Below are 14,103 nucleotides of genomic sequence, written 5' to 3'. Positions count from 1 at the left end.
CTAAAATTAAATAAATAAAACCAATGTGCTAAACAATATGATTTCTTGTAAATACGAATGTTTTCTTGTAAACTTAAATTATGTAGTTCATGTTCCCATTTTAGAACATATTATAACTTCCTTTTTAAAAAATCCAGTGAAAGTGGGTAAGATTAATCATGTACTTTATAAATGAACATAGATGGTCCTCAACTTACAATGGAGTTACATCCAATAAACCCATTGTAAGTTGAAAATATCATGAGTTGAAAACGCATTTAACATCCTGATAAACTCACTGTAGGGAATCGTCTGTTATTAATTTTTTTCCTGCTAAGTATTATACTGATGAAGAGCTCTATGGCAGACATGGATTAAAAAATATGCAAGCAACTTAAAAACTACAAGTTTCTACAAATCAGTAGGTAGAGAAAAGAAAGGCAAAGCTCAATCACCTGACTGTTCACAAGCCGCCTGGTCAGCTTTCCTCCAGATTCCTTCACGATGCGGTCAAGCTGCTCCTGCTCTCTCTCTAAATTATTGCTTTTAAACTTATCTTCAAGCATATCTTTGTCTTTCCTGAAAACACACATTAATACTAAGTAAAAAAAAACAAAGATACGATGAAAACATTCAAATGAATTCTAAATATGAATACAACTAAAGTGGTCTCGAGACATTTGGACTACAGTCACTCATTGAAACATATTTCCTTGATGACCTGGTTAAGGGTCTCTAATTAAAGAACAGAAACAGTAAGGCACACCTAACATGCTATTTCCCTACCTTTTTCTGTTCAGTGTTACTTGTGTTAAACGTTTTTCTGGGAACTTACAAAAAAATTAGTTCTACCTCAAACAGTACTTTGTAAGGGAGAAGAATATACCATTGTTTTTTTAAAGTTTGATTTTTAAAATTTAAATTTAAAACAAGCACTGAAGTGTGTAAATCTTAGAACAAAGAAAAACTTGTCACTAGTTTACTACTGTCTTTGCATTATGACAGCAAAAATCCCAAAATGCTAACTACTACCCTCCTCAAAGTTGGCAGTGAGGTGCTGAGCAGTCAGGGCTGGCTCCCAGTGGTGTGAGTGAGCAGACGCGGCTGCTGCCAGCTTCACAGGTGGCTGCCTGGGTGGAACAGTGGTTCATCGTTGCTCCCACCAGCTGATGTTGGGTGGAAAACATGGGCACGCTGCAGTGACAGCTCATCTGCTTAAGACACAGCAGTGACTGTGCTCCCACTGAGCTCCTTGCTGCTTTTTGGAAGGAGGTAATGACCATGCATTTTTTTTTTTTTTAAACAAAGAGTTCTATTTAAATAAACTCACTGACCATATGAGTCCCAAAAGTTACTTTATAGGTTTTAAAACTACTTCAGTAAGAAAATACATTAGAACTACTTTCTGAACTGTTTGGACAATCCCATATAGTGCTTCACATGAGAAGAGGGGTATTACACCATCAAAATGGACTTTCATGCCCAAACACCACCACTACGGACACACTAGCACTTGGTCTTCCCAAGTCAGGCCCTGAATCAGTATTTCTCCCCGTTACTAGCTTGAAGAAGACAGTTTGACCTTAACATCCCAAAGATCTTTTACTTTTTGTTTTCTTTGCTGGGACTCTTGAAGGCGTGTGCTTCGGCATCTCCAGAGTCCTCTCTCTCTCTTGGCCAGCAGCCTCCGTCCTCCCCACTCTGTGAGGTGTCTGTTCTATCTTTCTGCTTTCGAGTTTTCTGCAAGTCAGCCATGAAGTCTATGCTCTGCTTCAGGCTCTGAATTCTTTCCTAAACATATTCAAAAATAATCTTATTATATGTTTGTCATTAACTTTTAAAGTAAAGCATTTTTTCCCACAGGAGTTTGTACTTATCCTGTCATTAACCAGGGAAGAAAAACAATGAAATGTAATCATATACCAAGAGAGTATTGTATTTGGAAACCATGATAATGCCTATACCTTCAATTCTTAAAATTTAATTTCCAACTTCATAGAAAGCTTTACAACTTTATTGCCCTATCAGAAAGTTAACAAAGGAGAAAGTATGAATTAAGATGAAGTATTCTTTGACGTACTGAATTGGAAGAGTAAAATTTAGTTTAATGGTGTGTTAACATTTTGTGTTTAACAGACTGGCTTATCTTTTGACAGTTAAGAACTGTTAGGTGTATCAAAGCCTAGGGCATGTGAGCATGGGAAGTTCCTCTCTATTCTGGTAGCCCGGGGTGCTCACTGATGATGCTGGCATTTCACTCTGTGTGAAAACAACAAGCCTTGAGGAGAAGACAGGCTGGTGGCATAGTTCCTTCCTCAGAGTGCAAAATGGTTTCACTAACGAAAGAAGTCTTGCTTCTATTCTGTGAAACATGTGCTTAATTTTCCGCTGCAATGATGCGCTGTGAAATTTTCACTGTAGTTAAGGGCTTGGGGTTTCTGCGTAAATTTTAAGAAGGCATATTTGTTTCTAATGACTACCTTGCCTGTTACTCTGAGAGTTATCACTGGGTAAAATAGAGAGTGCAACCTCCTTAGGGTTGCACAGCAACAACAGGGAAGACTTCTGTGGAGTAACAGAAACTAAGAACTAGAAAGAACCAGAGGCCATTCAAACAAGAATAACGTGGCCGAGAAGCAACAAATGACTCAACTAAGGTCACTAAACCAGCAACTAAGACTAGGCTTGCTGTCACTCATGTCGGGCCTTTCCTCATCACACCATGCTCTATTAGTAGTGCAGATGGTGAGATCCTCACGAACACAGTTCTTGCTGTTTTTTACTGGACTTTTAAATTAATCTTAAAACCATTAAAGCGATATATTTTATTGTGGACAAATAAAAATATGGGTAGAGGAGAAAATAAAAATCTTCGTAATGTATCATCCAGAGAAGAACAGCATTAACAAGTTTATCATTCCAGTACTTTTCCAACCATTACATATCTTAGCAAATTGGAATTATACTGAATATTTAGTAAAAAGCATTTTTTTGGTTAATAAATTATAAGCATTTCCTCTCCATATCAATAGATATTTAAAATATTTTAATAACTATTTAATCCCACATCTACATCATGATTTAACTAATGGCCTATGATTGAACATGTAGATTTCCATGTTTCTACTATTATAAATAAAAGTACCATAAACATCATTATAAATAAATCTCTCTAGGAACAACTATCTCTTTAGGACAAACTCTTAGAAAGGAAACAAAGTCAAAGGGAATTAGTATTTTTGAGGCTTTTGATAATTACTGCCTTCCAGAAAAGGTATACTAATTTACATACTAATTTACATTAGTGTTTGACAGTTTCTCTGAATCCTTGACAAAATCAATTGTATCGTTTAAAAAGCAAATCCATTAGAATTGCTTGAACCCGGGAGGCAGAGGTTGCAGTGAGCCGAGATTGCGCCACTGCATTCCAGCCTGGGTGACACAGTGAGACTGTCTCAAAAAAAACAAAAAACACAAAAAACAACAACAAAAAGCAATCTTATTTGATTTTTAAAAACACGTTTTATTTTGCTACATTAAAAATATTAGTTTAATTATTTCTGTTAAGTTCTCGGTAATAATTTTATTTCCACTCTAGAATTTTATAAAGCAGAACTTACATTAAGAACGCTTTGGGATTTAAAAAAAAATGACATGCACAAAATAAATTCAATTAGAGGAAGTTTCTAAACCTTGAAACAAGTCCCAGGAAAGAGTGAAGTTTAATTTTCCTTTGAAGGCAATGTTTTTTTCTTTTTTTGGTAATTAAAATGCCTCCAAGTCAGCATATTACTGATCTTCAATTTTACAATATTAAATGGCTAACAGGGCTGGTTCTTTGCTAATAATATAGCTAACATTTACTTAGTGCTTACTCATGTACCAGACACAATTCCATGAGGTAAGTACTATTATTATCCCCACTTTACAGGACAGAAAAAAGGCTGAGAAAGGTTACCTCGGCTAAGGTCACACAGCTTCCAAAGGGTTGAGCTAGGACTTGAACCTTGATTGGTCTGATTTCAAAACCACCATGTTACAAATAGTATTGTTTGTACTACTTTGCTTGTACTACAATGTAGCATTTTACTTAAGTATTTATTTAGGAGATAAAAAGTTACTCTTCATCTGTTCATTCTTTCTTTTTTTTTGAGACCCAGTTTTGCTCTTGTTGCCCAGGCTGGAAATGGCATGATCTTGGCTCACCACAACCTCCGCCTTCGGGGTTCAACCTTCCTGCCTCAGCCACCCGAGCAGCTGGGATTACAGGCATGCATCACCACGTCCAGCAAATTTTGTATTTTTAGTAGAGACGGGATTTCTCCATGTTGGTCAGGCTGGTCTCAAACTCCTGACCTCAGGTGATCCGCCCGCCTCAGCCTCCCAGTGTTGGGATTACAGGTGTGAGCTACTGCGCCTGTCCTCATCTGTTCATTCTTTATAAAAATAACACGTCTACTAATAGTTGCTATTTGAGTATAACTGAAAAAATGAGTGACTACTCTGCAGTCTTTTTAACGAACATTCAAAAACAGTTATCTTTGAAAAGACACCATTCATGGAAGGGTGTGCTGGGCTCTCTTGGAGCACAAACTATTAGAAGAGTTAACTCAAAACGTCTAAATTTAAACGTTTAAAAAAAATCACTGTTGTGACGACCCCTCCCATGTAGGGTGGAGAGAACAGTCAACAGGAAGCTAATAACACAGGATGGGTGGGGCTCCTCAACAGCAAAAGCTCTGAAAAAAAGGAAGACAACAGAGAGAGAAAGAAAGAGGGAGAGAGGGAAGGGAAAGTGGAGAAGAAAATTTTATTTTCTGTGCTTTCAACCATTCCACACGCCAGTAAAATTCAAGAGATAATGGAATCTTTTGCTTGTTGTATTAACTACATTACTTAAGGAAGCGGTAAATCAAAGGTCATTAAAAATTAGGCTCCAACCACCCAATTCAATGTACATATTTTGGAGTGACTAAAGGCTGCATCTGTTAAATGCATTTTTACTTCAAATGCAGTAACAAGAAGCATTTCCAGGTCTTTAAACCTGGAACACGGCGTGGTTCTAGATTCTGAGTCTTCCTGCAAAGAATGGGTAAACATTTCATATTCCTCTTTCCTCTGCAAATGTTGTCAAAGATGGGTAACTGGTTTCCATTAGTTTCCCAAGTCTTTAGGAAAGGGTGGGAACTGATGTTGTCTAAATATTAGGAGCGCAAGAATAATCAACAATCCAAACATGTTTTTCTTTCTCTAGTTAAGCAAATCCAAGAATCTCTCAGCCAAGCACACAGACACTCAGACATCTGCACACCAAGGCATTTCTTTAAATGTAAAACTATAATACAGAAAAATGAATCACCATAAAAATCGGAAAACCATATGCAGATGCACGACTTATTTTTATCATCCTTTAACTCGCCTGAATGTGAGCTCAAGCTCTCGACTCTGATTCCTTTCTCCTTCTACCAGTGTCTCATACCCACTCATTTCTTCTTTGCAAAATCCCTGTCCTACCTTGTGGTTCTTTTTCATAGTATCCTCTCTACTCTACCTCTTATCTAGAATCAGAACAGTAATGCTAGAAATCATCTTGGAGATCACAGACTAAACCCTTCTTCAGGGATGAGAACACTGAGTCCCAGGGTAGTTAATGTCTTGCCCAAGGTCCACAAGTTAGTGGAAGACAGCTAAAATTAAAACTCTCTTCTGCCTGCCTGCCACGGTATGGTGCCAGGATCACCCTTGATTTGTTCCCTAAAGATGTCTCTTACTAATAGGTTTCTCCCACTCAGAGTGGTGAGAAAAACCTCAAAAGATATGGCTTATCTTGTGAGTTATTTTCTCTAGCGGATGCACAGTGATCATCTCAGTTTACCCTTCAAAGCCTTTTATCAACTGTCTTCCTGGTGATACTCGTAATTTTTGCCACTGTGTACAGATCTCATGTTTAAGCTCTTTCCTACAGTTTGATGATGATGTGTCTGTGCCTACACACACACTTCTCTGACCTCAAATGTCTTACTATGCATTAATTCTTATCCTTTAAGGAAGAGTCTGCTCTTGTGGAGAGGTGGTTTTGAGACAGTTTTGAACTTTTTCTCATTTGTATATAGTCACATGTAGCTTAATGAAGGGATACATTCTGAGAAATGGACTGTTAGGCAATTTTGTTGTGTGACCATCAATGAGTACACTTACACAAACCTAGATGGTATAGCCTACCAGACAACCGGCTAAATGATATAGCCTATTGCTCATAGGCTAGGAACCTGTACAGCATGCTACCATACTGAATACTGTAGACAGCTGTAACACAATGCGAAGTATTTGTGTATTTAAATATAGCAAAAGTACAGTAAAAATACAGCATTACAATCTTATGGAACCACCATTGTATATGCAGTCTGTATACACAGTATTACACAGTGCATGACTGTATTTTCTTACTAGAAATTCTGTGCTTCTGACAGGACTGACCAACATTAGATTCCACCCCTACAAATGCAAACAGAGAGCTTTCCTCTTCAGAGTTCTCACAATTCAGCCAGTCTTATCCTGGAATTCAGGTTGATGTTTCAAGCTGATGTTTTATCTCTAAAGAGATAATTACAAGTGAATGCCAATATTTATTTGTACTGATTCCAAGTAAGAATTTTCCTGTCTTTTCTTCTCTTTATTAAAATTTTTTTCATTTAGTATTTTCTACTTTAATATAAACTGCTAATAAAATAAATACTGTATTGTATCTGTATTACTATGGCCAACAAACAGGGACAGATTTTAATAACTATTATTTATGACAAAGAGTTTCCCTTACCTGGCTAAGAATTTTCATCCCTGAGTGCAACAGCTTCTTTGCAGCTTTATAATAAATGGTCTCTGGTTTATTGTAAATCATGGCATTAGTACACATTAGTTTGAAGTTATCCTGCAGAAAGAATATTAAGGGAGAAAATGAATTAATGCAAAACAAACTACCCCACACCCCCAGGTTAAAACCATACAGGTCCTCTAAAAATTTAAAAAGCAACAACATCCCTTTCTTTCACTATTTACTAAACAATACTAACAGCAATTTATTAAGTTTTAAGACTCACCAACAAAACAGATACTGCTAAATGTATTTAAATATGTTATATTATTTCCCAAATTCTTAAATATTTTATAGTACCTGCATATAAACTGTAGCTCCCAGAATGAAACTTTTAAATGGGTTTCTTCAGTATAATCTTACTGCACATAAAAAAAAATGTGAAGAAAATACTTCTATTTCATATGTAATGATCTTAGCTGAGTAGTTCATGTAATTAAAAAAAATATTACTCCTAGCTTTAAAGCAAACATCTTAAATTTCCATTTAGGAATTGAACATTTTATTTCAGATCTTGACTGAAAACGGAGCAGTCCTAAATTATCGCAGTATTTCCTGCCAAATTCACATTAACTGAGCAAAAAATGTTAAAACATTTACACTATTTTTATGTGTTTGGATACTATCATAAACCAAACATAATTTGCAGAATGTTGCAAAACCATGCCAATGTGAAATAAACCATACAACCTCAAGGAGTTAAAACATGTAACTGGAGTAGTCAAATTACCAAAACTGTCTTTTTGGCTTAAATTTCAAAGTCTGCGTATGTGCTGGAGAACTTGACCCCACTGCATGCTTTCACGGTTAAGTAATTGTTACATCTATTGCGATTCATTATGCCAAGGCCTTACTAAGTTAAAAGAAAAAACTGAAGAAAACAGAATCTGCCCCCTACAAATTTCTCTCAAAAACAAAAACATTCAAATTCCACTATTTAATAGCAATGACAGGTTAGAACACTTAAATAGAACAAAAATAAGTAGACTGAGTTCTATGTAAAAGTATGTAAGACTGATTGAAGGGTCGCAATAAATTTGGTATTAAAGTGGATGAAGTATATGTGGATCTTCAGTTTGGGCCATGACTCTATAAACAGTTAGGACTCTGCCAGATCTTGGATCTCTAAGCATCTGATGAAAGCTATGGGACCATCCTTAAGCGCGCACACACACACAGTTGAACACAAAAGTCTTCATGTAATTTTAGTAGGTTCTTGGTCCCTCTAAAGGCTCATCATGGTACCCAAAGGACCCTAGATTAAAGACATTTGTTACAGATATTTGGAAAAGCTTCCATTCTGTTAAGAATTACTAGGCCGGGCATAGTGGCTCACCCTTATAATTCTAGCACTTCAGAGGCTGAGGCAGGTGGACTGCTTGAGCCCAGGAGTTTGAGACCGGTCAGGGCAACACCATGAAACACTGTCTCTACTAAAAATACAAAAAAATTAGCTGAGTGTGGTGGCACACGCCTGTAGTCCCAACTACTCGGGAGGCTGAGGCACAAGAATTGCTTGAACCCTGAAGGTAGAGGTTGCAGTGAGCCAAGATCATGCCACTGCACTCCAGCCTGAGCAACAGAGTGAGACTTGGTCTCAAAAACAAAACAAAACAAAACAAAACAAAACAAAACAACATACGTATTTGGGGGCATGCGACGCAAGTGAAGTGAGACACTAGACTACTACATATACTCAAACTAAGTGACCATTTGGCCTATAATTGGCCAGATAATGGGCCTATGAACTGGCAAGAGTACTGAACTGTTCTAATGAGCACAGGACTGATCTATCAAGGCAATTTGTAGATTCCTTAAATCTTAACACAATGTGCTGGTCTTTACTGAGCTGTGTGTGATGGCACTGGTCATTCAAAAAGCTGTGTCTTCCTGCACACTTTTCATACACATACACACACACATACACACACACACACACACACATATTTTATTTCAACCACCAAACGAACTGAATAAATATTACTTTAGGCTGTTGAGCTTTCCCTAGAAAAAAGTGGCAATGTAGAAATTCTAAAGAGCTAAGATACCAATTCCTTTCAATTATGATAAACCCTAACCTGCTTAAAAACACTCTGGGGACACACTTCTACTCTTCTTACTGTAAGAGAAAGATCAGAGAAAATCATTCACAAAAAGAAAAAAACCAAAAAGCTGTGAAATTCTTTTCCATTAAGCAATGGTAAGGTCAGAAATATGCAGAAATAAACAGTTTTAGCCTAATTTTCACCAGATAAAAAGTTGGGAAAAGTTTCCATTTCTCTAAGTAAGAGAGAATGTAATTCAGGTTCTTTGGAGAAAATGGAACATTACCTATAAACTCAATAGTAAAGGGCACTAAACACTGGTATTCTTCATAAATCTCTGCTTATCAATATGTGGATGAAAAAAGGGACTAGAGGTAAAGAAATTATCTTTTTTTTTTTTTTTTTTTAAATAGATGGAATCTCGCTCTGTCGCAAGCTCTGCCTCCTGGGTTCACACCATTCTCCTGCCTCAGCCTCCCAAGTAGCTGGGACGACAGGCGCCCGCCACCACCATCAGCCAATTTTTTTGTACTTTCAGTAGAGACAGGGTTTCCACTGTGTTAGCCAGGATGGTCTTGATCTCTTGATCTCCTGACCTCGTGATTCACCCGCCTCAGCCTCCCAAAAGTGCTGGGATTACAGTCGTGAGCCACTGTGCCCGGCTGTAAAGACACTATCTTATTTTATTTTTAGGATAATAACTAATTAGGGTAACCAATTAGCGTCTAACCCCTCGGTCAGGTGAGCACTACCATGGTTATGCAAAAAAAGTAGAGATAAAACAGATATTATCTAAACCAATTAAGTTTGTGGCTGTTGAATACATAGTAAATTTTAATATACACGGTTCCTTTCCCTGAAATCAACACACACCAGGACACTCCCCCAAATGGGAAAAATCTCATCTATAACAGATATATATATTGTCTTAGAAGCTTTCAGGTCCTTGTAAATTTTCTATTCTCTTCTTAAAGCTGAAGAAAATATGTTCAACAAATATAGCCAAAATGAACTCAAGAAAGCAATTAACTTTCATCAAATTAGAAAATGTAATTAAACTTCTCTTTAGTATTTCTGGACAAGCCAATTTATCCTTTACTTTAGAGTATATGTGATATGGTTTGGCTCTGTGTCCCCACCCCAATCTCTTGTTGAATTGTAATCCCCAATGTTGGGGGAGGGACCTGGTGGGAGGTGATTTGATCATGGAGACAGATTTTCCCGTTGCTGTTCTCGTGATAGTGAGTTCTCACAAGATCTGGTTGTTTGAAAGTGTGTAGCGACAGGTTCCAAGATGGCCAAACAGGAACAGCTCCAGTCTACAGCTCCTAGTGTGAGCGATGCAGAAGACGGGTGATTTCTGCATTTCCAACTGAGGTACTGGGTTCATCTCACTGGGGCTTGTTGGACAGTGGGTGCAGCCACGGAGTGTGAGCTGAAGCAGAGCAGGGCATCGCTTCACTCCGGAAGCATAAGGGGTCGGGGGATTCCCTTTCCTAGCCAAGGGAAGCCGTGACAGACAGTACCTGGAATATCAGGACACTCCCACCCTAATACTGTGCTTTTCCAATGGTCTCAGCAAACAGCACACCAGGAGATTATATCTCGTGCCTGGCTCAGAGGGTCCCATGCCCATGAAGCCTCATTCACTGCCAGCACAACAGTCTGAGATCGAACTGCAAGGCGGCAGCGAGGCTGGGGGAGGGGCACCCACCATTGCTGAGGCTTGAGTAGGTAAACAAAGCAGCCAGGAACCTCGAACTGGGTGGAGCCCACCACAGCTCAAGGAGGCCTGACTGCTTCTGTAGACTCTACCTCTGGGGGCAGGGCACAGCTGAACAAAAGGCAGCAGAAACTTCTGCAGACTTAAACGTCCCTGTCTGACAGCTTTGAAGAGAGTAGTGGTTCTCCCAGCGTGGAGTTTGAGATCTGAGAATGGACAGACTGCCTCAAGTGGGTCCCTGACCGCCAAGTAGCCTAACTGGCAGGCACCTCCCAGTAGGGGCCAACTGACACCTCATACAGCCGGATGCCCCTCTGAGACGAAGTTTCAGAGGAAGGATCAGGCAGCCACATTTGCCGTTCTGCAATATTTGCTGTTCTGCAGCCTCCGCTGGTGATACCCAGACAAACAGGGTCTGGGGTGGACCTCCAGCAAACTCCAACACACCTGCAGCTGAGGGTCCTGACTGTTAGAAGGGAAACTAACAAACAGAAAGGACATCCACACAAAACCCCTTCTGTACGTCACCATCATCAAAGACCAAAGGTAGATAAAACCACAAAGATGGGGAAAAAACAGAGCAGAAAAGCTGAAAATTCTAAAAATCAGAGCGCCTCTCCCCCTCCAAAGGAACGCAGCTCCTCACTAGCAACAGAACAAAGCTGGTAGGAGAATGATTTTGACGAGCTGAGAGAAGAAAGCTTCAGACAATCAGTAATAACAAACTTCTCTGAGCTAAAGAAGGACGTTCAAACCCATCACAAAGAAGCTAAAAACCTTGAAAAAAGATTAGACAAATGGCTAACTAGAATAAACAGAGCAGAGAAGACCTTAACTGACCTGATGGAGCTGAAAACCATGGCACCAGAACTACGTGACGCATGCACAGCGTCATTTGAATTTGGCTCAGTAGCCAAATTCGATCAAGTGGAAGAAAGGGTATCAGTGACTGAAGATCAAATGAATGAAATGAAGCAAGAAGAGAAGCTTAAGAGTAAAAAGAGCGAAAAGAAATGAACAAAACCTCCAAGAAATATGGGACTATGTGAAAATACCAAATCTATGTCTGATTGGTATACCTGAAAGTGATGGGGGAGAATGGAACCAAGCTGGAAAACACTCCTCAGGATATTATCCAGGAGAACTTCCCCAACCTAGCAAGGCAGACCAATATTCAAATTCAGGAAATACAGAGAAACACCACAAAGATACTCCTTGAGAAGAGCAACTCCAAGACAAATAATTGTCAGATTCACCAAAGTTGAAACGAAGGAAAAAATGTTAAGGGCAGCCAGAGAGAAAGGTCGGGTTACCCACAAAGGGAAGCCCATCAGACTAACAGCGGATCTCCTGGCAGAAACTCTACAAGCCAGAGAGAATGGGGGCCAATATTTCTTAAAGAAAACAATTTTCAACCCAGAAATTCATATTCAGCCAAACTAAGTTTCATAAGTGAAGGAGAAATAAAATCTTTTACAGACAAACAAATGCTGAGAGATTCTGTCACCACCAGGCCTGCTGTACAAGAGCTCCTGAAGGCAGCATTAAACACAGAAAGGAATAACCGGTACCAGCCACTGCAAAAACATGCCAAATTGTAAAGACCATCGATGCTAAGAAGAAACTGCATCAACTACTGAGCAAAATAACCAGCTAACATCATAATGAAAGGATCAAATTCACACATAACAATATTAACCTTAAATGTAAACGGGCTAAACGCTCCAATTAAAAGACACAGACTGGCAAATTGGATAAAGAGTCAAGACCCATCAGTTTGCTGTATTCAGGAGACCCATCTCACGTGCAGAGACACACATACGCTCAAAATAAAGGGACGGAGATGTACCAAGCAAATGGAAAACAAAAAAAAAAGCAGGGGATGCAATTCTCATCTCTGATAAAACAGACTTTAAACCAACAAAGATGAAAACAAATGAAGAAGGCCATTACATAATGGTAAAGGGATCAATTCAACAAGAAGAGCTAACTATACTAAATATATATGCAACCAATACAGGAGCACCCAGATTCATAAAGAAAGTCCTTAAGAGACCTACAAAGAGACTTAGACCCCCACACAATAATGGGAGACTTTAACACCCCACTGTCAACATCAGACGGATAAACAAGACAGAAAGTTAAAAACGATGTCCAGGAATTAAAATCAGCTCTGCACCAAGTGGACCTAATAGACATCTACAGAACTCGCCACCCTAAATCAACAGAATACACATTCTTCTCAGCACCACATTGCACTTATTCCAAAATTGACCACATAGTTGGAAGTAAAGCACTCCTCAGCAAATGTAAAAGAACAGAAATTATAACAAACTGTCTCTCAGACCACAGTGCAATCAAACTGGAACTCAGGATTAAGAAACTCACTTGCCTTTCCGGCAGTGACGACCTACCTACACGAGAACATGCCTCTCGCAAAGGATCTCCTTCATCCCTCCCCAGAAGAGAAGAGGAAACACGAGAAGAAATGCCTGGTGCAGAGCCCCAATTCCTACTTCATGGATGTGAAATGCCCAGGATGCTATAAAATCACCACGGTCTTTAGCCATGCACAAATGGTAGTTTTGTGTGTTGGCTGCTCCGCTGTCCTCTGCCAGCCTACAGGAGGAAAAGCAAGGCTTACAGAAGGATGTTCCTTTAGGAAGAAGCAGCACTAAAAGCACTCTGAATCAAGATGAGTGGGAAACCATCTCAATAAACACATTTTGGATTAAAAAAAAAAAAAAAAGAAAAGAAACTCACTCAAAACTGCTCAATTACATGGAAACTGAACAACCTGCTCCTGAATGACTACTGAGTACGTAATGAAATGAAGGCAGAAATAAAGATGTTCTTTGAAACCAATGAGAACAAAGACACAACATACCAGAATCTCTGGGACACATTTAAAGCAGTGTGTAGAGGGAAATTTACAGCACTAAATGCCCACAAGAGAAAGCAGGAAAGATCTAAAATTGACACCCTAACATCACAATTAAAAAAACTAGAGAAGCAAGAGCAAACACATTTCAAAGCTAGCAGAAGGCAAGAAATAACTAAGATCAGAGCAGAACTGAAAGAGATAGAGATACAAAAAACCCTTCAAAAAAATCAACGAATCCAGAGCTGATTTTTTTTAAAAGATCAACAAAATTGATAGACCGTTAGCAAGACTAAGAAAGAAGAAAAGAGAGAAGAATCAAATAGACGCAGTAAAAAATGATAAAGGGGATATCACCACCGATCCCACAGAAATACAAAGTACCATCAGAGAATACTAAAACACCTCTATGCAAATAAACTAGGAAATCTAGAAGAAATGGATAAATTCCTGGACACACACACACCCTCCCAAGACTAAACCAGGAAGAAGTTGAATCCCTGAATAGACTAATAACAGGCTCTGAAATTGAGGCAATAATTAATAGCCTACCAACCAAAAAAAGTCCAGGACCAGACAGATTCACAGCCAAATTCTACCAGAG

General features: G+C 38.8%; 1 protein-coding gene across 2 annotated transcripts in view; it reads right to left on the bottom strand.

Moving 5' to 3' along the window:
• BRD7 (bromodomain containing 7) overlaps positions 1–14,103 on the bottom strand; it is a 54,457-nt gene that overhangs the window by 19,983 nt on the left and 20,371 nt on the right. The window contains exons 1-4 of one of the 2 annotated variants that reach the window (XM_011988649.1): positions 7,151–7,156; positions 6,797–6,907; positions 1,586–1,770; positions 435–558 (exon numbers count right to left, since the gene is read on the bottom strand). In XM_011988649.1, coding sequence (XP_011844039.1) covers positions 435–558; positions 1,586–1,770; positions 6,797–6,907; positions 7,151–7,156 — 426 coding nt within the window. Of the gene's footprint in view, positions 1–434; positions 559–1,585; positions 1,771–6,796; positions 6,908–7,150; positions 7,157–14,103 lie in introns of those variants that run through there. The other variant, XM_011988648.1, reaches the window with a different exon arrangement.

The sequence above is a fragment of the Mandrillus leucophaeus genome, unplaced genomic scaffold (assembly GCF_000951045.1).
Source record: "Mandrillus leucophaeus isolate KB7577 unplaced genomic scaffold, Mleu.le_1.0 Scaffold333, whole genome shotgun sequence".
In the NCBI taxonomy this organism is placed as follows: domain Eukaryota; kingdom Metazoa; phylum Chordata; class Mammalia; order Primates; family Cercopithecidae; genus Mandrillus; species Mandrillus leucophaeus.
Note: the sequence above shows the minus strand (reverse complement) of the source record. Positions and strands in the feature narration are given on the sequence as shown.